The following is a 26,698-nucleotide window of genomic DNA, read 5'->3' on the forward strand; positions in this document are numbered from 1 at the left end:
GGCCTTCCTGTTTCCCCAGCTACCAGGCGGTCCCCTCCTGTGGCATTTCCCCAGTTGTTTGTACTCTGTCCAAACTGCTCCATCTCAGGCACCAGCCCCGCACGCCAGGCCGATTCACCTACCCCTGGTATGCGTGGAGCAGCACCTCCCGGAGGGGCCACAGGCAGATCAGGGTCCCTCTGGCCTCTCAGTGGCGCTGCTACCTCTTCCCGCAGCAGGCAGTGCAGTCACAGGCACCTCCCCCCACAGCTGCTTCCCCTTGCGTGGGCCTGGCCCTGGCTTCCAGCTGAAATGGCCTCATTTGGGACACTGCCCTCACCGCCTTTTGTCTCTGAAGGGATATCTCTAACAGAGCAGATCCACCCTAGCCCCTCGCCACATCCTGCCGGTGGCTCCCCTGCCGCTGAGTTGGTTGCCTCTTGTTGCAGCTCTGAGGTAGGTCTTGGTCCTGGAGCAGCCGGGCCTTGTGCCAAATCAAGGGTGCATGAATGGAGGGGCACCAACATGCCATCCCTGCAGCTGGACACTGGGACTATCCTTAGCGAGGAGTGAAGGTGGCCACGACAGTTAAGTGGTCTTGCTGTGTCCCTCTTGCCCCTGCTGAAAGCATCTTAAGACCTGCAGTGCAGGCTGGTGGGGTGCTGGTGGGGCATCGAGTAGAGATGGGAGATAGCACCTCTGTGCTATGCAGAATGCCCCAAGTACAAGGGCTTAGGAGAAGGCCCGATCTTTGCTTTACTTCACAGACCCAGTGATGGTGCCCAGACCTTCCAGTGTTGGACAGGCAGGGGAGCCCGACACTGTCCCTGTGTATGTCACATACACTTTCCTCAGTGTAGGAGCCTCACCCTGGCCACGGGGGCACCCACGGCCAGGAGAACCTGGGCCGCTGAGCCCACTCCCTCTCCTCACGCTCCCCTGCCCTTCTGAAGCCCTCTCTTTCCCTAGGTGCCCTCTGACCACCAGCTACCAGTCCCCACCAGCTCCTGGGTCTTAACCATCCGTGTCCTTTGGGGCTGGGCCTCTCAGCCACCTGCTCGCTTACCTCTTCCAGCTCCAGGAGGAGGCGGGAGCAAATGCCACTCATCAGACAAGCAATCAGGGGTCAGGTCTTAGGAGGTGCCGGGGGACACCTGGGCCAGCCAGACAAAAACCTGTTCTGGACAGCTTGCGTTTTGTAGGAAGAAACAGATAATAAACCAATGAATGTAAAACATGTCAGGTCATGCTAAGCACTTTGTAGAAAAATAAAGCCAGGTTGGCATGGAGGTGGACAAGGGTGCTGTTTTGGACAAGATGCACAGGGTGCCTCTGCCGGGTGAGCGGGCGGTGCAGCGGAGGGCGAGCACCTGTCCTCTACCCCCTGCAGGTGCAATGTAATCTCCTTTCCTGCCGCTTACTCCTCCCTGCCTCCCACTGTGTCTCATACAGACCTCTGGGACCAATCTTATAGCTTCCGCCAGGTGTGCCCCCAGATTAAACCTGCACGCACGCGCGCGCACACACACACACACACACAGACACACACACACACACACACACACACACACACACACACACATGCACCCCTAAGGTTTCAGACCTTATCAGGAACTTACTACGCTAAAGGAACATCTCTCACTTCCCATTTTGTATTCACATCCCACCATGGCCTTCCTCTACTAGCTTAGCCTTGGAAGGAAGTCTGTGTCCCTCCCAATTTCTGAGTGGTCCCTCACCCCCCACTCTACAACACTGGACAAGAGGGAAGAGGGAAGGCAGAGGGAAGAAGGTAGAGGAAGGTAGTTATGGTAGCATGACTATGTCAATCAGGACTGTTACGCTACTTGGGCAGACGCACGTGCAGGAAGGGAAATGGGAGCTTCCCTCGGCTCCTGCTGCCCTGTCCTGTGCTGGTGCGGCTGTCCCAGTGTCACCCACGACCCAGGAGAAGGGCATCTGAGGACTTTCTGAGCACTGCTGGCTCTCGTTTCAGCTTCCTGGAGAGAATCGACAGCGTCAGCCTGGTGGACTACACCCCCACAGACCAGGTACGTGAACTCAGAGCTGAGCCACCTGTTGGAACCTCGTGAGGTCAAAGAAATTGTCAGTATTAGTCAGTGATTGTCTTTAAATGGATTAAGGAAAATTTTCTTCAAATAACTACTTCTTGCAAATGATGTTGTCCCTGCATGTACAGGTGGTATGTTTGCTATGCCCTGTTAATGGCCCACAGACTTAGCTCTCTGAAATGTACTAAACTTCTACATTACCAATATCACAATAATGTTATCTGTGGAATAGGACTAAGCAATTCCCATTCCTCTTGGAGCTCTCCACAGAAAACCGAACCTTTGCCTCCCTCGCTTCATAAACCCTGCCCATCCTGCTTCTGGCCCTGGTCTGAGTCACAAACCACAGCACACTCTCCAGGGGGTTAGCCAGGAAAATTACCCCTTTGCAAGGAGCAGAGAGGGACCTTCCGTGGCCCCCAAACCTTTGACCCTCAGGCATCTGTAGAGACTTGGAGAACCATGAATTGTTCAGCTTAAGCGCCCTCTGGACGCCTCTAGAGCTCAGTGAGCCCCAAAGAAGTTAGGGGGCTCCGTTCAGACTGCCTCTGCAACACACCCCTGTCTGCGTCCCCCGTCCCCCCGTTCCCCCGTCCCCTGTCCCCCGGAGGGCCTTGCCCTGGGATCTCAGGGAGGCTCTCTCTTCTCTGCGCTGCACGTCCTGGAGGTCTGAGCTCCTCTCCATCCCTCAAGCCCACCTGTCTCGGGGGCGGACTCTGAGCGAGCACTCAGTTACCTGGCAGAGCCACGGAGCCTTCCCAGCCTTGAGTCATGCATCCCCATGAGGCTCCTCTCTTCAGGCTGAGAGGGGAGGACCACCTCCCAGCTTCCGGAGAGATTGCAGTGTCTGCCTCATGAACACCACAATGGATTTGTGATCAGAAAAAATACCCTGACATCTGGCAAGCATACAAGAGATGTCAGCTTATAAAATTATGGCTTTCTCATCCCCTCCCGGCCACGGTCATCTTTCATCTTAGCAGAGAAGTGTGCGGGGAAGAGAGGAAATCTTAACTCTATTAGCACCCAGTCCAAAGCACCCATGATCTGTGAGTGCAGTTGCACTTCCTTTGCCCAAATGGCTCTAAACCCAGAACAGCTGGCTCTCGGTTGGTTATATCGGTTATATCGGGAGAGTGCAGGCAGCATCTCGCCCACAACCTTAAGGAAGGGGTGTGGTTGTCAGGAGCACAACAGTCAGTGGCTACACTCATCGGTGATTAAAAATAAAAATCCTGAAAAAAATAAAAGCACAGCTATCCAGTCTCTAAGACCAAACCGAGGCATTAGCTGTGACTTTCTCAGGGCTGGGGTCGGGGAGGGAGACAGAGCACCTCTGTCTGAGCTTTAAGGACTGCACTGCTGTTGCTCTTACGATGGAAGAAACCGCTGTTTGAAAAGCTCCGTGATGCTTGCATCCCGGGCCTCCCTTCCGAAGGAGAGCAATGGTGTCACTTGGTCTGCTTTTCTCTTCCTGCTCCAGGACCTTCTCAGATGCAGAGTTCTGACATCAGGGATTTTTGAGACCCGATTCCAAGTGGACAAAGTGAACTTTCAGTAAGTGTGTTGTTGGGAGCAGGCCTGTGCGGGCTGTGGGCAGGAAGCCCTCCCTGCTGCCGTCTGGGGCCTACTGGGCACGGGCCGGGAGACCCAGCAGAGTGCCAAAGGGATTGCCATCCTTCCGGAGAAGTAAATGTGTGGTGCTGAGGTGTATGCAGTGAGTGTAGGGAAGGGAGGAATCCAAGACTGGAGAGGCCCGCGAAGGTGAGAAAGACCCCAGGCATTGGTGGGGCAGGTGGAGAGAAACTGCTGCCAGAAACGCGGGCAGAGGGATGCACCGCACAGGCCGCCCTGAGAAGAGGAGCCCAAGCCACCCCATGACCACAGGGCCAGCGCTGTGACCCGAGAAACGACTGGCTGTGGACGCCCAGGCTGGCTCCCTGGTGCAGACCCGGGGCTGCCCGAGCAGCCTGCCGAGGCCGCGCAGGCCGAGGTCACACAGGCCGAGGTCGCACAGGCTGTGCTGCAGGCAGGCAGCGTGAAGAAGAGCACAGAGTACAGGGTGCGTCCTCACACCCCAAGTAATTATCGTCCTCTTCTCCTTCCACAGCATGTTTGATGTCGGTGGCCAGAGGGACGAGAGAAGAAAATGGATCCAGTGCTTTAACGGTGATTTCTATGCACCCTCCAGAAAAGGGGATGAATTCTCCCCTCACTCCTGCCACTATGTTTAAGTAGCTTTGCATGCGATCATCTATAAAATGCCTTAAATATGATTCCCAGAAGTAAGGAATTTAAGTATCCCCAGCTCCCATTTGCCGTTCACTAATATGGGTGGACTCCTGTCCGGCACGTGGCTGAAGGACCAGTTGCACACACAGCGCTGGTTCAAGTCTTTCTCACGGTCAGGGAGTGACAGTCACCCTGCAAATGGTAGCAGTTGGATGTGTGCTTTGTCATCACCCCCAGTGACATCTGTCTAACTTCCTCTCTTCTCCCCTCAGACGTCACCGCCATCATCTACGTGGCAGCCTGCAGTAGCTACAACATGGTGATTCGGGAAGATAACAACACCAACAGGCTGAGAGAGTCCCTGGACCTTTTCGAAAGCATCTGGAACAACAGGTTATAAAAATAATAGGTTCAGTCTCACCCCTGGATGGCAAATTTTCTTTCATTGAAAGTATCACTCAGCTCACTTTTATTATTGTTCTCCAGACATAGCCATTCATTCCTTACCAGTAAATCCAAAAACTGCAAGAAGTAGCTTTTTTAGTCCATCTCACATACAGACATACTTAACATAGACCGTTCCTCGATGGAGCTCTGCTAGTGCTTTGTGAAGAAGATTTATTATTCCTCACTTAAGGACATTTTTTTCCCATTGATTTCTAGAGAGAGTGAAAGGAGGGAGGAAGGAAGGGAGAGAGAGAGAGAGAGAGAGAGAGAGAGAGAGAGAGAGAGAGAGATCAATTGGTTGCCGGGGCGGGGGATCACACCTGCAACCCAGGTACGTGCCCTTGATGGGGAATCAAACCCACAACCCTTAGGTGCAAGGGCCAACGCTTAACCACTGAGTAACCAGCCAGGGCTGTGAAGAAAATTTAAATCTCTGTTTTGAGAGCCTAAGATTATTATCTAGGGTACAAAATTGGTTTGGTTTGGTTTGGTTTGGTTTGGTTTGGTTTGGTTTTCAGAATTTAGAAAGTGCCAGTTTTTAGCATCCACATATAGCTAGGTGACCCCTACGATCAGTTACAGTTCAAAAGCACAATCGCGTCTGAAAGTGCTACTACTGCACAGGAGCGAACGGCACACACACACCAAACACTGCACATGGAGTTAAAAATCAGTGTCTTCGGAAATATTTGGGGAGAAATCGCACCATGGAGGTCAGAAACATAAGCTGTCCTTGCAAAAGGCCAATAGGTTATCAGGCCAATATTTCTCTAATAAAGTGCTCAACAGCTGTTCTTATTTTTATACTATTAAGACAGTGGGAAAGAATGAGTCAAAAAATACTAGGTATACACAGAAATGTTGGAGTCATTAAAATAGATATAATTATAGATATAGATATAGACACACACACACAGTCACATGGGAAAATGACCACAACGTTGTTAAATGAAAAGGCAGATTTAAAAACACCTTGAACTTATTTTTATAAACATGATAAATATGGGTGAGGATAGAAAAAAAAAATGAAAAGTCAAAACATAAACATTCTAATAGTTGTCTCTGGGTGTAATTACATTTTTTTTTCCTATCTACTAATTTTTCTATAATTAAAAATTCATTTTTACAAGGACTATGTATTTTTTTAATCCTCACCCAAGGATATTTTTTTATTTTAGAGAGAGGAAGGGAGAGAGAGAGAGAGAAAGAGAGAGAGAGAGAGAGAGAGAGAGAGAGAAACAGAAACACCTCAGTTGCCTCTCGCATGCACCCCAACTGGGAATCAAACCCAAAACCTAGGCATGTGCCCTGACCAGGAATAGAATCGTCCAACCAGTTGAACCACACCAGCCAGGGCAAGGGCTGTGTATTTTGTAACCAGAAGAAACCTTAAGGCTATTTCCATGTGGGAGAAGCATGGGTTGTGTTTCTAATTCCTGGTAAGATTCCTGTGTGCTACCCATCAGCTTGATTCCTTCGAAGGAATGGACTTGCTAAAGGCTTTGCTGATGTGCACACTGAACTCGTGTTAAGCCAGTTTCCAGCGTCTATCGAAATGAGACAGAGAACTTTCCCGCCTGCACCTCCACGGTGCCTGAGCCCCCCACCCCACCCCCAGCCTGGCCTGTCCAGCGCCGGGATCTAGATCTAGATCTGATGAACATTCTGCCAGTCTGGAGAACTCAGACCTGCTCAGAGGTGGCAGGGAAAACCAAGCCAGCCGCAACCATGTTCTGTGCGATTAGCTCAGGAGTCCTGCATCTTATTAACAACGCTGTAACTTCTTCTAGTTTTCTGACACTTTCTTAGTAAGGTACACCCACCATAAATAATCCAAGTGTATTTCTTACATAAGTAATCCTTAGCTTTGGTACCAGTACGTGTATCTCCCCAGGGAAGATAAGGTAGAAGGCGCTAAAACTGCTGAGTCAGCTGCCATATTTGGTTACCATTTTAAGAATGTCTTTCTTGGCGGCTGGCCGAGTGCGGGATGGAGATATATCGGCCTGTGGGGCAATGCTAAGGCCGATCCCCCCAGGAAGGTGGCAGTGCTCTCCTCGTCACTGAGTTCCTCCTGCGCTCGCTGTTCTTTCCGTAGAGTGGATGTACAATGTGTGTATTTATTTCTCCTTTTCAGGTGGTTGCGGACCATTTCTATCATCTTGTTCTTGAACAAACAAGATATGCTGGCAGAGAAAGTCTTGGCAGGGAAGTCAAAAATTGAGGATTATTTCCCAGAGTATGCAAATTACACTGTTCCTGAGGATGGTAAGGCTTCAAAACAAGGTTCCCCCGATTCAGGAAAAGACTTCACTGTTCAATAGCCCAATAACTATAGTTCCAACAGTTCTGATGGCTCTACGACTCTCGGTTAATTACAATCACTCCTCTTGACGACTGCCCCTCCCGAAGGTAGGAGCGGCCTCAGACGTCCGGGTAGGCTTCCGTTTGTAAAAATTGCAGTTGGACTTTCCACCTGAACTGTGCCTTTGGAGAGAGGACAGTTTGGGGGTGAATCTGTCATCCGTTGGGGTAAGTTGTGCCTCTCCTGGGCCTCACCTGGGCCTAGGTCAGCCCTTTACATTGACCTGCACCCTGAGCCCTCCCGGTAGCCCTGTGTGGGAGTTTTCGTTGTTTGTTTTCTTGTGGGAAGTGAGGCTGAAAGAGGTAAAGCCACTTTTCAAGGTTACTCAGGTGGAGCCTGTGAGGGCCTTCCCTCCGGAGCCCGGGCTTTCCGCCCCGTGTTTACGTCTCTTGTCTCGGGGTGACTTTGGCTATGACATTGGTGATTCCCATTAGGGTGCTCCTGGGAACGGGACTCCAGTGCGAAGGCAGGAGGCCCTGCCTGGCAGAGCTGTTTCCAGCTGCTGCTCTGCAGTTCTGAGCAGGCCCTGGGCCACCAGAGTCTCAGAGAACAGGTTTGTTTACAGCAGAATCACACCACTTCTTACGTTTGAATCCCAAACTGGATCAAGCAGAATGAAAAGGACTTTCCTAGCAACTCCAGCTAAGAAGGTGGGAAAATTCATCAGCCTCTTTGCACGGACCTCAGCCAGCCCAGGGGTGTGCTGCCCAGGGCTCAGGTGGCTAACCCCCGCCCAGGGGGTGTTCAGAGCACGCCTGGCGCTGCCCTCTCTGTTGCTGATTTCCTGTCTCCTGACAACTGACTCTGCCTTAACTTCCCCAGTCCCCAGCCCCCCCTTCCCTGACCCATCCAGTCAGCACTGTGGAGCTTACTTCACTGTCCATCCAGGACGACACACGCTTCCTTTTCCCTCCTTTGGGCCCTGGCCCTGACCCTCATCTCAGCTATGGATCTGGTCAGTGCAGCTCCTCTCCCAGGCTCCCTGATTCTGGTCACTCAACTTTCCAGAAAACTCTTTGGACTTCTGAAACACGTCACAAACATGCGTAAGATCCCTACCAACATTGACTTAATCTCCCACAAACTGAGGCCAGTCCTAACCTGTCCAGGAAATAGAGCTGCGCCTCCCCACACCCCTGAGCAATACTGCGCTCCTCCCCCACACCTCAGTCACACTGTGCTCCTCCCCTGCCCACTCCTCCCTCCCCTCTGCACCAGGCCTGCCCTGGCACCTCCCTGGCCAAGCCTGGCAGGCCTCCAGGTCAGGGCTGACTCAGCGCCTGCAGAACTCCCCAGACCACAGTGGCTGTAACAGAGAAGGGAAGACAGTGATGAGAACACGCTGATTTGGAGCCTAGAGTCTAGGAAAATGAACTTCACAGGGCCTCAGAGCTATCGACTGGTTCCATGAACTCAGAATGTGCATGGGGAAAAGGCTAGGAAGGGCCTAGATCAGAGTGGGTGCCATGTTGATTTATTTTTTTTCATTGATCTTTTTGAGAGGAAGGGATAGGGAGAGAGAGAAACATCATGTCCTGTCTGAAAATGATTCTCTAGACTTTCCCTCTGCTTGGGCAACAGTCTTCTCTCATATATTCTTGTTTTATTTCTGGTTTATTACACTGTACAGACCACAACATGTAAGATTATTTTGTATAACTACTAAACCCAGGTACATGTCCTTGACTGAGAATCATTGGTCATCTGCCTCCTGCACGCCCCACACTGGGGATCGAGCCCCACAATCCCGCATGTGCCCTGACCGGGAATCAACCTGTGACCTCCTGGTTCATAGGTCGATGCTCAACCACTGAGCCACACTGGCCGGGCGCCACACTGATTTTAATTGGGGCTGCAGATGCTGTAGTCTGTGGTAGGAACAGTAGGAGGGGGTCTTTCTAAGAACAAGGCTGATGGAATGGGAATGTGGCCTGGCTAAGCAGATCCACCCCTGCAGCCGCAGCCAGAGGCCTGGTGCCAGCTCCTGGAGACCGGGGCCTTCTCTCCGCCAGAGACCGCTGACAGTGAAGGCAGCTGCGGGCGTGGCCAGTGTTCAGTGAGATGCTGTCATTTTATTTGAGTGCAAGTTATCCCCCTACCACCAGAGAAAGAGAGAGAGAGAGAGAGAGATCAGAGTGAGAGACACATCGATTAGTTGCCTCCCACATGTACCCTGACCCAGGCTGGGGAGCAAACCAGCAACCCAGGTACATGCCCTTGACTGAGAATCAAGCCCGTGACCCTTTGGTGCACAGGCCAATGCTCTAACCATTTAGCACGCTGGCCAGGTTGCCATACGTGTCTTTTAATGCTACGAGTATATTGTAGTCCAACTTTGTTCTTGTTTTTTTAATATGTTTTTATTGGTTTTTAGAGAGAGAGGAAGGGGGAGGAACAGAGATAGAAACATCAATGAAAGAGAAACGTCACTGATCGTCACCCCATACTGGGGATCTAGCCCACAACCCTGACCGGTATCGAACTAGTGACCTCTTGGTTCATGGGTCGATGCTCAACCACAGAGCCACGCCAGCCTGGCTCGCAGTCCAACTTTGTCATTCCTTTTTAGTTTTCACAGAGTTGTAGTTCAGTTTCACATTATTTAAATAAAATTCCACTTGTAATTTCTACAGCAACACCAGATGCGGGAGAAGATCCCAAAGTTACAAGAGCCAAGTTCTTTATAAGGGATCTGTTTTTGGTAAGCAGTGTCATTAACTCTGTTTTCCTACCCCCTTAGAGTGTTACTGTTCTTTGCAGTTTGCAAATGCTGACCACCACTGAGCCAACCAGCCAGTGGCTGCCTTTTACATGTGTGCCCTGCCCCAGCTGAATCCTCAGCTTCCGTGGCCCGAGCAAGGCAAGGTTCCTTGGTTTCCAGCTGCGTGTTCAGCAGTGGGACACTCCCTACAGCTGTGTTCCCTGTCAGACAACACCCCCAGCCCTGAGTCTTTGATCCAAGTGTTGCCCAGGTCCTTCTCTGAGCACGAGGGGTGGGGCTGCGGTCCCATGTGCCCCTGGGCAGCACCGACACCCCTGTTCTTGCAGAGGATCAGCACAGCGACCGGGGACGGCAAGCACTACTGCTACCCGCACTTCACCTGCGCGGTGGACACGGAGAACATCCGCAGGGTCTTCAACGACTGCCGCGACATCATCCAGAGGATGCACCTCAAGCAGTACGAACTCTTGTGAGACGCCGGGTGGGCCGCCTCCTGGCGCCCTCTCCCCCGCCCTCCCGTCCACAGCCCATTCCCAGGCCGCCCGCCAGCCCCAAGCCCAGTGTCTGTCCTGCTCCGTGTCGGCTCCCGGGCGTGACCACCAAGCCTCTGGCTACCTCTGTTCCCCTCAGGTTTGGTTTGAAGCTTTTGTTTTCATTAACCATGACGTTCCCCACCCTCCCCAGTTTGTGGCACTGCCAACCATCCGCTCTCACTTGGGTGACACTGCAGTGAGATGCCTCTAGGTGGGGCCCCTTCTATTCATCTAGTCAGTGATTGATTGATTGATTCATTAAAATCTTGAGAGATGGCGGAGAAGCGTCCTTCCCCCCGACTTATCCAGCAGGACTGTGAGATGCGGGGCGCCACAGCTCCCCGATTCTAGCTCTATGAAGCTGCAGGCGGACAAGTGGCCACCGCTTCTGATCTGCATTAGCCCAAGACTCAGGAGGCCCCAGGCCACAGAGTGGCAAGAACACCTTTTCTCAGTCCTATTTTGAGCCTCTGCCAGCCTCAGGCATTTCAATTAGAGCTACTTTGAGCCTTTGCTTTTTAGGCAGAAAACCTACCACCTTCACTACTGCGAAGTGTGTCCCGTCTGAAAATGATTCTCTAGACCAGTGGTTCTCAACCTTCCTAATGCCGCGACCCTTTAATACAGTTCTTCATGTTGTGGTGACCCCCAATTTCACTGTTACAAATTGAACATAATTAAAGCATAGTGATTCATCACAAAAACAACATGTAATTAATTATATATGTGTTTTCCGATGGTCTTAGGCGACCCCTGTGAAAGGGTCGTTCGACCTCCAAAGGGGTCGCGACCCACAGGTTGAGAACCGCTGCTCTAGACTTTCCCTCTGCTCGGGCAACACTCTTCTCTCATATATTCTTGTTGTTTTATTGCTGGTTTATTACACTGTACAGACCACAACATGTGAGATTATTTTGTATAACTACTAAAGAAAAATCCTGGTAGATCTCTGTGCCTTGATTATGGCTACACCTGTAAAAGCAACGTGTTTTTATTGTGCTGAACAGCTAAGTGTCTGCGTGACCTGCCGCTTCTCTAAGGAAGGGAATGAATGGTATCTGTGGAATTTAGGACATTTTATCAAGGTAGGACTTTGAAAAATACTCCATGACTTTAAAAATTTACATATATATATATATACACACACACACACACACACACACACACATATATAAATGTATAATACACACCAATCTTCCACATCTTAGAAATAATGCTTACTAACATCACAAGCTCCCTTCAGGGAACACAGGGATCCAAGATGTTTTTTCTCTCCAGATGGTATGTTCCTTGATTATTTTGCTACTTAAGGATGTTTGCATGTTCCCTGCGTGGAAATGGGTTGACCATTCCCACTGTCAAAGCTTTTGAGCCACTTACTTGACCACAGGTTCCATCTTAAACAAACAGGAAGAAGAAGACAAGAGGGTGTCAGCGTTTGTGTCTTGGATTCTTCCTAGGAGAATCCAAGGATGGCACTTCCACTTGCCTTTTGAAGAAGAAACGTGACAGACCTTTTGTTTGAAATATAAAGTCAACATATATGGCTGTTTCTCAAACTTGAAAGATCTGCAAATGCAGCCTCAAAAGTTCTGGCACAGTGTATCTAGAAAGCAAGAGCCACTGTAGCAGAGACGTTTTCTATTCTGGCCGCAGCCACAGCTTTGAGGGCAGTGTCCGTAGGTCAGAGATACTCTGTTACGGTGTCCAAAGTTGTAGTTCAACAGTACAAACCCAGAGAAGTGACAGCCTAGCCTACATTACTTCATTAATTCCCTTTTTAGTCGTCTAGTATTTGTTGGTATTTTAAAGTCTACTCTATAATATAATTAGCATTTTTATAATCCTTTATAAACTTATCCAATGTTAAATACTACTAGTTTAACATGAAAGGATGACTACTTGATAGACAATCAATGCAACAAGCATTTTATTTCATTATCACCGAATTCCTGCTCCCCTCTCATCCTTAACTGTTTGATAAAACTCTCAGTTGAACTGAGACATCTAAAGCAGAACTTATTTTCAGTTTCCATTGCACTTTCAAAGTAAAACATGAAAACTGAACAGAAACGCCCCCCCCCCCCCCACAAAAAATAAAGGCATATATTGTTGCATGCATTACTATTACTCAACAATCCTCCTGTAACTAAACTTCCTATTTAAAAGTTTGGTTGAAAAAATACACACACACACAAACAAATCTGGCTTAAAATTACCTAGATATTTATTTTTAAATACAAAAAAAAAACACTCCCTCATCCATTTTTCAAATTTATTTTCATCATTGACAGGCATTAAGTTCCAATTTAACAACTCAGTCTGCTAGAGAGAGAATTACCCTGATTTTAAAAAGTCTGTGTAGACAGTATATTCCTCCTCATATCATCTGTACTTTTATTTTCATTGTACAGCTTTATACTATATAGGACTTTGAGAACGACGTCGCAGGAGGACAGAAGTGAACCCCATATTTGGTGTGTGCACACCTAAGCCCCCGTGTGCCCCAGGGCTGCTGGCTCCCTCCTGGGGAAGGAAGGCCTGTCCAGTGCATGCAAGTGATGACGTTAATAAATAGCATTTACATATTGTACAGATACAATCTTTGATTCCACATATATTTGAAAAAAAATGAGAAAACAGACTTGTCGTAGAGTACATGTTCCACTTTCATAGCATGAGAACAGTACAATCCACTATCTATTCTGCAGTCATTTGCATCCATGATTTAGCATTTCTGTGATGTGCATCAAGACAGTCTACTTGGGTCTCATCTCCCATGAGCACTGCCTGAAGTTCAGTTTCTCTGGCTTTGATGTCGATGACTAAATGCAGAAAGCCTCCTGCTCTTCACACTGTCTTAAACTTTCTGAGCAGCTTATAACCAAAAAGAACAGGTGAGGCTACAAGTCCAAGGTGAACCAACATGACGACCACAAGGAACCCCGCGGCTGCACAGTACGTGATCAGAACCGTGTCCTCCAAGGGAAGGTAGCACTTGGCCAGGGCATACTCTGTGGGCGTCATGCTGCCCTGGAAAGGAAACGAGAATGTTACGCTGCCGTGAGCGCTCCATGCACAGCTCCCACACGACCGTCTCTTACACACACAGCAGCTTCCCTGGCTGACTTAGGTGAGGCAGGGAGCAGCCCTCCCCGCCTGGGACTTACAGAGGCACATCTGCAGCCTACACAAGCGGTGGTGAGAAGGAAGTCAGGGGTTCCTCCACCACCCGAGAGATACTCAGAGAGGCACGGAGACAGAGCAGCGGTCATCGAGGAACGGGAGTGCGAGGCCGTTTCTCATGCCTCTCGATGCTAAAGTGAGCGATCTGTCGCCTAGATACACATGTGTCAGAGGCATCTCAGTGGCTTGCTTTTTTTTTTTTTTTTTTTTTTGTAGACATATTTGCTATGTGGGGTGACAGTGGGGAATGTTTTCCTTTACGACTTTGAATTTGACAACATGAGGTTTTCCCCATCTTTTCATGAAGTACAAGTCTCTGGCATAAAAGCATTAGGCACTGGATGCGGCAACCCGAGGGCAAAAGAAAGGAGCTGCAACATCAGGTGGTCACTGATTGAAACCACCTCAACACGTTAAGCGCCCAGGCAGTTTTGTCTCCCGGATGGAAAGTATAGTGTCAGTCACCGGTGACTGACTGGGCGCTTACCGTGTTCATCGACGTGTGAGGGTTGCAGCATTTTTCTGCCAAGGCACCTGGGCCCGTTTGGAAAATAAGACAAGGAAGCTGCACACAGCTAATGAAGTAAGGACCCTGTTCCCTTAAAAAAGTCAACACAGAGAGTCTCATACCGAGGACACTGCCGTCCCGGAAGGGTCAACCACTCTGCAAGCGGCTCCTCCGCCGCCGCTCGGGAATAATGGCAGGCAGGGGGCAGACAGGGGGCAGTGCATCCAGCTAAGTGTGCATGTGGGGTGGGGAAGTTTCTGTATGGCTTTTGTGTATTTTTACAGATTGCAGCAGTCGATAGTTGATTACTGTGTTGATTTAAATACTTATGAAAGCTTTGAGACGACAATAAATGTTCACGTTACCATGATGAAACTGGGGTTGTTTCTGTTCCTCCAACTGAAAGACGGCACGCTGAGCTCGGGGACCCCGGCCCCGTGGAGCACCTCGCAGCCGCTGTGCGTGTGGCCGCTCAGGATCAGGCGCGGCCGGAGCCACCACAGCAGCTGCGCACAGGGGACAGCGACAGGCGGTTAGCGCTGGCCCAGTGCCCCGCCGGGCCCCGCCCTGCTGACCCCATTAAGTTAGATCCGAAATCCCCACTTCGTGGGACTGCTCTGATTTTCCCTTAAAATCCTTTGGTTTGTTCAGATTCTACTCAAAGTAAGTTCAGGCTCCTAGAGAGAATCTGTTCTTCTCCTCTCCGATGTCACTGTTTGTATAAATATTTAATACACTTATCTCATAAATATGTTTATATGTTATTATCAATAACATTATATAAATATACAGTTAAGAAAGAGCATTTTAAGTCCCTAAAAGTTTAACTCTTAAGTTCCATTTACATTTCCACATACATTTAAGTTGGTGGGAAATTTCTGAATACAGAATAGCTGAGACTGTCATTAACTGGATATTAGCAAACAGAAGTGGATTTACTGGGGGTGGGGTGGGAGGGACAAAACGATGACATAAAAATCTAAAATACCGCCAGAACCCTCCCTCCATCCCTCCGTCCCTCCCTCCGTCGAAACTACAAGGGTCATCTGTCCTCCTGTGAGAGCCTGGCGAGCTGCCCAACCTTTTGTGAGGCCTCCCGAGAAAGCACGTCATATCGCTCCTTAAAGGGGATGCCCTTCTCTTCCGGGGGCGCGGCGTCCTCCCCAGAACAGTTGGCGTCGCTTCGCCGGTAAAGCGGGAAATGCTGCCGGGGTTGAGAGAGGCGTCAGCGTGGCTCACGGGACCCTGCGTGGCCCTGCCCAGCACCCGGAGCGGCTCCTCCCCACCTCACCTGCAGGAGGACGGGGGCCGAGGCCGGCAGCGGCGGCCCATTCCCACACTGGCTGGGGCGCTGCTCCTGCCGGTCAGAAATCAGTCATCAGTCAGTGGCCCGGCAAGCCCAGTGTCGGGTGCATGGCAGGAAGGGGAGAGGGAGCCGAGATCCACTCGCCGTGCCCGCAGGACACCCAGCCCTGAAGGCACCTGTGCCCGTCAGGTCCGCTCCTACCTCTCGGGAGCAGTTCAGCTTGTGAGAAATGTCCATGAGCTCAGCCTCTGCTTCAGAGCAAATGTTGCAGCCATCCCCTTCCAGGGCGACGCTGTTGACCATCACAAAGCTGAGGCAGAGGGAGCAAGCGGGGAGTCAGGGGTTTCCTGGGTACTGTCTTCCTGCAACATTATCCCCAGGACATGGAGCAAGGCAGCCACAGGATGAAGGAACGCCCGGAGCCGCTTTAAACCTCAACTCGACTCGTCTGTGTGCTTAGGCGGGAGTCGGTATTAAGAAAACAAAATGGCATTACGGGGAGTGGAGTCCAGGACGTGGTGAAAGCATCTGTAACCCAGAACTTAGGAGAAATGCAAGCGTGCAGGAGCTCTAGGACAGATACCACTAAGCTCAGCATGTTCCCTGGGCAAGTTACTTAGCCTCCTGGTGCCTTACCTGCCAAACAGGGATATGAATAGTCCGCCCACGCCATCGGCTTATTGTGAGAATTAAATGAAAGATACAACAGAATAGGGCCTGCCGCTGGAAAGTGAATGTTAGGCGTTGTTATTACCTAACGTGAACGATGGGCAATGTTCAGTGACGTCCGTGTACTCAGCAAACAGGCAGGGCTGGGGGTGGGGCTGGGGTGCTGGTTAGAGTTGACTGGTATGGATAATCCCACACCAAGTCAACTACGGTTCTCCTTGGCAACCACTTTAGTTCTGTTCTCTATAAACTCCCATTAAATTTGTTTTTATTTCCTACACACATAGCAACTGGGCATGAAGAAGGTACCTGTCGTAAAGCTCGCTTGAAATGTAAAGAATTTTAGCGATGCGGAGCTGACTGATCAAATGACCTGAAATATGATCGGGGTATTTAATGAAAACTTCTTGAACTCTAGGCTCAGGGAGAAAAAACTCTGTGTCGAGTCTCCATTCTGACTCAGGAAAGGAAGCTACTAGGCTCTGCCCTGCAGGCAAAGGGATGGAACCAGGGCGTCTGTGGAGAGCCCACTGACCCCTGGTCCCTGGGGGCTGCACACAGATCAGATCATTTGATGGGCCCATGAGCGGCTCTGGCCAAAGCCAACAGAGTCCTGGATGCCACAGGAAGGATGTGGTCAAAACAAGGAAAACTTCCTCTCCCGCCTTTTCTCTTTCCACTAGTCCGCAGCTAGAATAATGTGCGTGTACCATCAGGGCCACTGTGCTCAAACACACAGAGACCGGGAAGGGTCAAGGGATTGCCCTGTGGAGGGGGAGCTGGTGCTGATGGTCAGACAAAGGGTTAGGAAGCTTTGATCTAAAACTCAAGGCTGAGGGGAGTGGGGGATGGGCCCAGAGCTACAGAGCACAGCGAGCACACTGGCCGTCAAATCCTAGGACATCCTTTTCAAAGGAAATAAGTAAATTCTGAACAAATAAAAAATACTTCTTTACAAAGTGGACTGGTGAAATTTCTATCATCCACAGATGGTGCTGACAGAAAGAATAAAATTCCCTCAGTGGCCAGGCAAAGTCATAGACTAACCAATTCACTGGATTGTCAGGGAACACTAGGGTGGTGACTCCGATGGGGACCATCAAGAGGATATGAGGCACCTTCATCAGAGACTGTAAACCAGGCCCAACAGACCATGGGTCTGACCCAGCATGGCAGTCACCTTTGAAAAATCAAGTTCCCAAGGACTAAAGGACGTAAGAATTCACAAATACTCACTTAATTCCTTTCCATGAAAATAGCCTTTCAGGGTTGAAAACTTTCTCAAATCGTTTTATTCTGTATCTGTTCATCCTACATTCAATTGTAAAAAGAAACATTTTTCAGAACAAGCCATGTTAAGCTTTTTAGAATATGTTCATTGATTTTTAGAGAGAGAGAGAGAGAGAGAAACATCCACGTGAGAGAAAAGTATCAATCGGTTGCCTCCCATACGCGCCCTGACCAGGGATCAAACTGGCAACCTAGGTACATGCCCTGACTGGGAATTGAACCTGCAACCTTTTGGTGTAGGGAACAACGCCTCACCCAACTGAACCACCCGGCAGGGGCAGAACAAGGCATTTTAAAATATCTTAAGAGTTATCATGAACACACACAAAAAAACCTTTCAGGATTTGAGCCCCAGACAAGCATTGTTAGTTCAGAGCTCCAGTTGGCCCCAGGTTATCAAGGTGCAACTCTCAGCTCCACCACCGCACTTCTGGCCTATGGCAAGTGACTTAGTCCCAGGGGCCGCCGCTTCCTCACTGGCACAGTGGGTAAAATAATGGGACCAGGGTCAAGATTAAATGAGTGACTGTGTGGACATAAAGTGCTTAACACAGGCAGGCACATAATAAGCACTATATAAATATTAGCTATTCAAGTTTTTATCATCTTGTTTTCTGAGTCCCAAAGAAAATAATTGGCCACTAAAGGCAAGTTTCAAGTTAGGATCACCCAAAGGCACACACAAATCATTCATCTAAGAGTTCTGTTGAGGGTGTACGATGCACCCAGGCAAAAACACTGGCCCTCCTGGAGCTTACACTCCAGAGCTTACACTTTATACAGATTCCCTCCACACAGTCCAAATCAGGCTTTCACCTAAACTGTAGCAGATTCGAAATTACAGTCAGCAAGAGGGCTCCTGTGGCCATGCTGTAGTGAGCGACTTACTGGTAGTGGAAGCCAATGTCATGGTTGCCAACAACTACCTTCAGCTGCACGTGACCTGGGTGTCTGAACATTTTCTGAAACCTCTTCACATCATCCGCCCAGGCCTGTGGGATAAAATGGTCACTGTGAGGCCCAGAGAACCTTCTCTTCTCTGTGGCTCCCCCTTTTGATGGTGAGAAGTTAGTGCCCCTGTCCAAATCCGATGCCAATAAAGCTAATGTAGAACTCAGAATGTCTAATTTTATGTCAAACTTCTTTTTCCAAAACTAACTTAATATTTTAATTATTTAATTTGATGCCAAAATTTAATTAAATGCTATACTCATCTTAAAAAATTAACTGGCAACCCTCTCCCCCCCCCTCCCGAAATATTTGGTTTATTCAGCTATTTTTTTAGTATCCCCTGAAGGTGACACAAGGACCCCAGCTTGGGAATCACATCAGATCTGGACATGTTCTAAGAACAAACTCTTGGGAAATGTTAAGTAAATTCATGCATCTCCACCAAGACAAGAACAAGCATTTAGCATTTCACTGTGGCCACAGCTGAGGAAGTGAGGCCTGATGACATGGGGGGGGAAACAAAATCTAACTATTAAATCTTGAGAATTATGTTCATATAGTTCTCATTTTTATTAAGCTTAAAAATATCAAGTGGATAACTCTAGGGTCGACAATACCTAGTTGACTAGAAATCAACTTTATCCTAAACGTTTTAAGTATGGCCCAACCTAGGGAAATATGCTGTATAGAACCCTTCAGTACATTTACAAAGACTCCACTCCAAGAAATAATATTTAGAGTTAGAATAATATAAAATCAGAATAACATAAAATTAGAAAAACATAAAATGTTGCCCTTAATTTGGAAAAGCAACATGATATCCAATCTCATTTGATAACTAGTTGCTTCTTACAGATAGCATTTCCATTGGCTCATATTTAATTTTGAACTAGATGATAGCAAACATTGCAACCTATAAACACTGGGTTTCTATCACATCTGGACCAAGACTTTCTTTGCACAGCTTTTGGATTGTCCTGTGAAATACCAATGGATTTTAATATCTTCCAAAAACCATTAGTGACTAAACTTTTTTAACTAAGTAGAAGAGGAGCTCGTTTTAATTATTACTAATTCCAGAAATGTAAAGAGCAAGGCAGTGACAGCTAAGGGGAGAACAGCCTCTCTTACCATCACCTCAACACCCCACAGAGGCCTCAGGACCCCTGAAGGCAGAGCCGCCCTCAGGGCTCCTCCGGCACCTCTCCCTCAGAAGAAAGGAAATAAGAGGATGGTGGCAAGTAACTTACGTAGCACAGTTCTTACGAGTTAGTGGTTAAATAAGAATGTAAAGCCAAATTACAGTTCACTGTGTATTCTGTCATTTTGGTGACAGCTGAAATAGCACCCATTTGCTAATTTCCCCCTTTTGAAAGAGGTTCATGGGAATGTGCATTCCAACAACGTCTGGCTAATGGGCATATTTCCTACATAGACAAATATGAGATTAGTCAACCTAACTCGAGATATTAGACACAGACCCTAATAATCTTCGAGACAGAGTATACATTGTTAATATTAGTATTAAGCAAACTTCCAACCCTCACCGACATTGCTCCATGCATTTGCTGGGCTGCCCGTACAGGACGTGAAAGCAGGATTCGGGTGCCGGGACTGAAGGGTCCTACCTGGGGGGAGCTCCACTTCCCTTCATCGAAGATGTCTCCCAAAATGAAGACGACTTCCGGCTGCAACAACCACAGAGCCGTCTGGAAGGCTCTCTCCATCTGCCATTCCCTAGAGGCCAGTGGGAAAAGGCATCAGGCTGTTTCTCGGGGGGAGCCCACATCCGTCTTACAGGCCATTTAAAAGGGGAACTAAATGGTCCCACTCTCCTTCTTCTCTGGCCCCATCCTCGCATTCGCATCCACTGCCCGGAGGACCAAAGAAAGAATCCCGATTAAATGTGGGGAGCGAAGGCACCAAAGGGGGGTCAGGCTGCCCCTCCCACACCTATCGAAGGCTGACGCCTCCGATGGTACCCACAGATCAGGCCCACACTGCACCCCGAAGCCAACACTCAGTCATGAGAGCCCCGGGGACCTGAGAACTCAGTGCAGCTGCCACCGCTGCCCCGTGTAGACTGATTCTGCACGACACCGAGCAGATGACAGCATCTGCCTTAACTTCCACTTCGCGAAGGGACCTCAACTTCTTGCCTTCGGAGCGGGGGAGACAGTGAGAGAAGCACACTCGCCAGTATCGCCTTTAGGTGAGCAAGTGAATGTAAAGAGCCTGGAGCTGGAACCTGAGGAGCAATGGCTTAGCATCCCAGCTCCACCCACGGGCCAGCTGGGGAGCTCTGAGAATGGTGCCTACTCTCTCCGGGTCCTAGTTTCGTCGTCGTCGTCGGAACGTCATCCCATACACCAAGAGGCTGCGGGTTCGATTCCTGGTCAGGGCACTTACCTAGGTTACAGGTTTGATCCCCAGTCAGGACAAGTACAGGAGGCAATCAATCAATGATTCTCTCTCTACATGAATCTCTCTCTCTCTCTCTCTCTCTCTCTCTCTCTCCCCCCCCCCCCCCCCAGCCCCCTTCCTCTGTCTCTAAGCTGAATAAAAACAAATTGTCGGGTGAGGATTTTAACAAAAGATGCTTAAGATGATAACTTTTATGTCATGTGTATTTCACCACCATTAAAATTTCTTAAAAGTCTCCTGTGGGAAAACAGACAGACGGCGCTGGGCAGGTCTAAGGTGGAGACAGGAGCTGATCCTCCCCCAGGGAGGCAGCCACAGCCGCTCTGCTCCTCCTGCTGCCAGAGTGGACCAAAACCAAGCGAGCTCAAAACACACTCCAGTGCCTGTGAGGGTCCGCCCCGCGCAGGGGAAAGGGAAACCTACCTTCGCTGACCACAGCCATGTGCTGGGCGTTGCTGTGGGCGTTTTCTTCACACAGCCTGAGGCGTTTCTCAGGTGAACCCAGATACAAACAAGGAGGCAGAGACAGGCTCAGAGGCCCTAGTAACTTGTCCAAAGTCATGAGGCTCAGACCCAGACCTCCCTTCCAAACTCTGAGTCCTTGTATATAACAGATGCTCAGTAAATAGTAAGTTCAAGGAGAAGTCACCTGCCCCATGTTTCCCTTTGAGAGGAAAATAGTGAATAATCCTGAAGCTATTCAGCCTGGCCAGTGGGGAGAGCACTATACCTTTTTGCCTACAGAATTTCAGAAAGATTCCTGATGTTAGCTCCTACCTCCGTAATTTGTCTAGCCAGTGGCCTCTTACTTCCCCAAGCAAGTGGGTATCGGCCAAAAACATGGCTTTCAGGACAGGTTCGAGAGTCTCTTGTTTCCCGCCATGGGCTGGAGTTTTCACCTCGGGCCAATTACACGGAAGGATCACGAAGTAATAGATTAAAAATTCACAAAACAGAAGCACGGAACAGACAAAAGCTATGAGTTTCAACAACAAGAAACTCCTTCTCTTCAACAGATGAAAATTCAGCCTTCCAAACCCAAATCGGAAAGCAGCCATGTCTCCAGCCCAGGAGCAGCCAGCAACCACGCATCAAGGAGTCACCACTAGGAAACTGTCGCATCCCGGGGAAGGTGCAGACGATGTCCGGGTCTTAGCCATGAACCTACAGGGAAAAGGGAAAGGATTGGGTTATGGTTCGGTATTAAGAACTAATGAGCCCTGGCTGGTTTGGCTCAGTGGATAGAGCATCGGCCTGCGGACTGAAGGGTCCTGGGTTCGATTCTGGTCAAGGGCACATGCCTGGGTTGCAGGAGGCTGTCGATCAATGATTTTCTCTCGTCATAGATGTTTCTATCTCTCTCCCTCTCCCTTCCTCTCTGAAGTCAATAAAAAGAAAATTATTTTAATGAACTAAGGAGTCACAGAATTCAATCTACATTCCCAACTGAACAAATGGTCCTCTACTCTTACAATGATATATGTCTGATTACTGATAACCAGGTAGGCCGGAATAACGCTATTAGAATTGCTGCCCACTCAGCTGATAAAACTTTACCACTACTTTGAAAATCATTAAACAAAAATCAATCAGATGGATGCTTTAGATAGCAGACATAGGGAAAGTCCACAGATACTACTGAAGTGTAATCTGACTCCTAAAAGGAGTCACGCCTCCAGGACCTTAAACCAATAGGTCATAAGCCCTTTGTAATGTGTTGGTGTGAATTCATCATTTTTCTACACTCTTTTCCACACACAAAAGTGACCATTCACACACACTGTGCTTCAGAGACCCAAGCAATGCCTTTCCCTCGCTCTGGGCTCAGGGGACAGGGTCTGACAGAGCCACCATCTCTGAATACTGCATTCAGATAATACATACTTTCACCATGTGGGCTTTTCGTCTGCATATCAGCCTTGAAACTCTGGGTGGCCTTCTGTAATAAGACATGTATGTGCAGTGGTTCTCTAAGGGAAACTTTAAATGTTTATGGATTCAGCTGAGTCATAGATGGACTTTGCATCCTATAAAGAAAGCATCTATTTTTGACACCTCTGACGAGAAAGGTTAATAAAAGGATGGCCTGAGATAGGCTAGCAGAGGTGGCGTTCTACTGAAGGTTGCTCAGCTAATGCTCAAGACAAGCATTTTCAAATGGACGGTGACCTGGAAGCTACAGAACACTCCAGCTCTGCGAGCAGTGCCAGAGGTCTGGGCAGAAGTAAGAGGATAAATCTTAAACGTTGTCACCACATCAAAAAAGCTAACTATGTGAGATGATGGATGTGTTAATTAACCTGATTGTGGTAATCATTTCACAATCTCAAATCATCCCATTGTATATTTTAAATATATACAATTTTATTTGTCAATCGTCCCTCAATGTAGCTGGGTAAAAAATAAAAATTAAAAATAAACTAAAAATGGGCCAAAGACCTTAACAGCCACCTTTCCAAATAAGTATATGAAAAGATGTTCCACATTATATGTCATCGGGGAAATGTAAATTAAAATAAGATGTCACTACATACCTATTAGAATGGCCCAAATCCGAATGACTGGCAACATCAACTCATTCATTGTTAGTGGGAATGCAAAATGGTACAGCCACTTTGGAACACAATTTTGCAGTTTCTTATAAAACTAAACAAACACTTACCCTATGACCCAGCAACTGTGCTGCTTGATATTTACCCAAATGAGTTTAAAGCTTCTATCCACACAAAAACCTGCACACAGATATGTACAGCAGGTTTACTCATAATTGCCAAAACTTGGAAGCAACCAAGATGTCCTTTAGCAGGTGAATGGATAAACAAATCCATATATCCAGACAATAAACTATTATTCAGTGCTAAAAAAAAAAAAAAAAAAAAAAAAGCTATCAGGCCATGAAAGAAGCATGGAAGGCCCTTAAATACACATTACTAAGGGAAAGAAGCTAATGCGAAAAGCCTGCATACTGTATGATTCCTCCTATATGACATTCTGGAAAAAGCAAGACTATGAAGATAGTAAAAAGATCAATGATTGCCAGGGATTGGGGACAGGGGTAGGGGATTGGGAGGGAAGGGAGGGGGGATGAACAGGTAGAACACAAAGTATTTTTAGAATGATAGTATAACAGTGTATATACATTGTTATAATAGTCATTATACATTGTTAAAACCCATAGAATGTAGCCCAGCCGGAGTAGCTCACATGGATGTTTCTCTCTCCCTTCCTCTCTCCAAACATGTCCTCAGGTGAGGATTTTTTTAAAAATATATTTTATTGATTTTTTACAGAGAGGAAGGGAGAGGGATAGAGAGTTAGAAACATCGATGAAGAGAAACATCAATCATCTGCCTCTTGCACACCCCCTACTGGGGATGTGCCCGCAACCAAGGTACATGCCCTTGACCGGAATCAAACCTGGGACCCTTCAGTCCGCAGGCAGAGGATTTATTTTTTTAAGTAGAAAATGCACCACTTCTTAGAAGGTATATGACTGCTGCTCGGTGGCACACAGACAATGAGCCTAACCAACAATGAAAGTTTTTTTTTAAAAAAGCTGAGAAGCACGTAGCTAAAGAAAAATTACTGATATTGTGCTATTGTTCAAGAATGGGTCTTTTAAAATACTATGAGTATTTTTTTTTACAGGATGGGGCAAAAGTAGGTTTACAGTTGTTCATATGAAAAATATCCTATAAATAACATTATAAGAATAAACTGTTTTCCATTCTCAGGACTGTAAACCTAATTCCCCCCCACCCTGTAATTGTAAGACACGTGGGCAGCATTGTTCTGTACTGCCCAACACATAAGAATACTAACTGCAATCCTTACTAGAGAGCAAAATATTTTATCTATTGACTGATTTTTAACTTCAAAATTGTTGAATATTTAAATTCCTTCCCTCACCCACTCCAAAGCATTAAAAAAATGCTTACATTCTGGCCGGTGTGGCTCAGTTGGTTGAGCTTCCTCCAGTGCACAAAGCAGTTGCTGATTGCAGTCTGTGCACACCCCTGGGATAAGGGCTCAATCCCCGATAGGGGGCGTGCAGGAGGCAGCCATCCGCGTTTCTCTCCCTCTTCCTCTCTCTAAAAAATCAATAAAAACATATTTTTTAAATGTTTACTATGCACTGACCTGTAATTTTTTCGTGTTTGCTGGTTATCTTAAATATATTATTACCACAATGTCGTCAAGGGCTATTTGTGGTTAAAATTTCTATCTTAAATGTTATTTTAAAACAAATGTTTTTCCTATCTATATCATAAACTAGGAAGTGAGAAACCCCTACGATTTAATAACACGGGCCTTACGTAAGTAATAGTGATTTCCCAGCAAATAACTAATACTGTGGGTGTGCTTTTTTTTTTTCTAATAGATTAACTTGCAATCTTAAAAGGGCAGGGAGGTTCCAGTTTGCAGAAACAAGAAATAGCAATTAGCCTAGAAGCATAAATATTATCACACGGTTACGAGGATACCTGTAAAATCCCACTTGCACCGGCGCTCAGCACGACACAATGCAGACCGGAAAGCCCAGCACCCCAGGCGAGCCGGACCCCAACTTCTCCCCTGTCCTCCGAAACCCGCCGAGCATCCCCGACGCTTCCTGTTCCGCAACGTGGCCGGGCGTGTCACGGGCGCCCTGGAACCCCGCCCCTGCGACCTCAAAAGGCGGAAAAACCCGCCCGCCCGGCACCCACGTTCTGGAACTGGGGCTCCGGACCCCGCTGGCTTTGCAGACAGAGCGGGCTGGCCTGCGGCCCCGGGAAGGGAAGCACAGTCCGGGCTCCTCTGGCAACTCCAACGACAGATCCACAGAAAAACAACACACACGCGCGGCTGCTCCTTCCTCAACGACTGGTCCCCGCAGCCATCCTTGCATGTCTTCCAGGCTGAGCCCTGAGTCCTGCCGCTCCTCCGAACCCCTGCGAAGTCGCTGCAAACGGGTGCGGGCCTGGGACAAGAGCAGCCCCCCGGAAAAGCGTAGGGAGCGCGCGGAGAAGTCGCTTGGGCACGGAAAGGCCGCGAGGACGCAAGATTGCCTCCGGCCAGGCCGGGAAACGGGGGGCTCGGGGCTGCCACGCGCTCGGCCCCCCGGATCTTGCCAGGCAGCCGCGGAGGCTGGAGTGATCCTTTCTTTAATGCACGACCGCGGCTCCGACGGGAGAGGCGGCTCCCGCGGGCAGCGCGCTCCGCCCTCCGCGTCCAGCCGAGCGCGCTCCTTGCAGGGCCCCAGCAGGCCGGCTCCGCGGGCTGAGAACCACCGCGGCCCAGGAGCACCTGGCGGACTGTGTGTGGGTCCCCGGGAGCAGCCTTCCCGGGAGGCGGGTGGCTCTGGCTTCTTTGTGGCGTTGCCCCTCTGGCTGCTAGCTCCCTCTGCCTTCCGCCCGCTACACCGCGCTCCCGGAGGTCCGACGCTGAGTCTTTCATCTTCGACTTCAGGGCCTGGCAAAGGGCCTTCAAGAAAACCGTGATGAATAAATGAGACGGTCACAGGGACTATTCTGGGGTTTCTTTCTGTTTTCCCTTAACTCACGTTACTAATGTTGTAACAGTATAGCATAGCCCCATCTACTTTTCGAAGTTCTTTCACATTCATTATCTCAAATAATCCTCAAAATAAGCCTTACTGTAGGTCAGCAGGAATCATTGTGTTATAAGAAGTAAACTGCAGATCAGAGCAGTAATTCAGAGTCTTCCAACCAACCAGGGCTGGCATGTTTTTGCACATCTATGAGTATAGTTAATGTACTGAGACGCAATGTGAGAAAATCATATAGAAAGCAACCAGCAAAACGCCTGATATATGGTGAGTAAACAGTAAAAGGCAATTACTTTATTAATTAAGAATATCGTAATATTTTCAAATATGTCCAGATGAACAATGTTAACATCACCAAAACCGGGACAACCAGACTCTATGTGCACATTGATATGCAATAGGAAGTATGCAGCCTCACTTCTAATGTATTCCCACGAACTAAAAAAGAAAAGGAAAAAGAAAGGTA

General features: G+C 48.4%; 2 protein-coding genes across 6 annotated transcripts in view; one reads left to right on the forward strand and one right to left on the reverse strand.

The window, feature by feature from the left end:
• The window catches only part of GNAL (G protein subunit alpha L), a 100,078-nt gene extending 87,647 nt beyond the window's left edge, over positions 1–12,431 (forward strand). For both annotated transcript variants that reach the window (XM_059706651.1, XM_059706652.1), the window contains exons 6-12: positions 1,976–2,030; positions 3,535–3,608; positions 4,162–4,220; positions 4,556–4,676; positions 6,868–6,998; positions 9,729–9,796; positions 10,144–12,431. In XM_059706651.1, coding sequence (XP_059562634.1) covers positions 1,976–2,030; positions 3,535–3,608; positions 4,162–4,220; positions 4,556–4,676; positions 6,868–6,998; positions 9,729–9,796; positions 10,144–10,290 — 655 coding nt within the window. In that variant the 3' untranslated portion in view covers positions 10,291–12,431. The remainder of the gene's footprint in view (positions 1–1,975; positions 2,031–3,534; positions 3,609–4,161; positions 4,221–4,555; positions 4,677–6,867; positions 6,999–9,728; positions 9,797–10,143) is intronic.
• A 122-nt stretch (positions 12,432–12,553) lies between these two features.
• MPPE1 (metallophosphoesterase 1) lies at positions 12,554–25,989 on the reverse strand. Of its 4 annotated transcripts, none has more exons than XM_059706656.1 (10): positions 25,971–25,989; positions 21,462–21,848; positions 19,889–19,997; positions 18,198–18,301; positions 17,256–17,330; positions 15,552–15,660; positions 15,336–15,401; positions 15,126–15,248; positions 14,410–14,550; positions 12,554–13,383 (listed from the first exon to the last, which is right to left on the reverse strand). In XM_059706656.1, the coding sequence occupies exons 2-10, from the start codon at positions 21,740–21,742 to the stop codon at positions 13,201–13,203; spliced, it is 1,191 nt and encodes a 396-aa protein (XP_059562639.1). In that variant the 5' UTR covers positions 21,743–21,848; positions 25,971–25,989; the 3' UTR covers positions 12,554–13,200. The 4 variants fall into 4 exon arrangements, with proteins under 4 accessions (XP_059562639.1, XP_059562637.1, XP_059562636.1 ...); XM_059706654.1 differs by lacking the exon at positions 25,971–25,989 and adding an exon at positions 25,524–25,913; XM_059706653.1 differs by lacking the exon at positions 25,971–25,989 and adding an exon at positions 25,169–25,509.
• Positions 25,990–26,698: the final 709 nt, after the last annotated feature.

Source organism: Myotis daubentonii, chromosome 8 (assembly GCF_963259705.1).
Source record: "Myotis daubentonii chromosome 8, mMyoDau2.1, whole genome shotgun sequence".
NCBI classification, from domain to species: Eukaryota; Metazoa; Chordata; class Mammalia; order Chiroptera; family Vespertilionidae; genus Myotis; species Myotis daubentonii.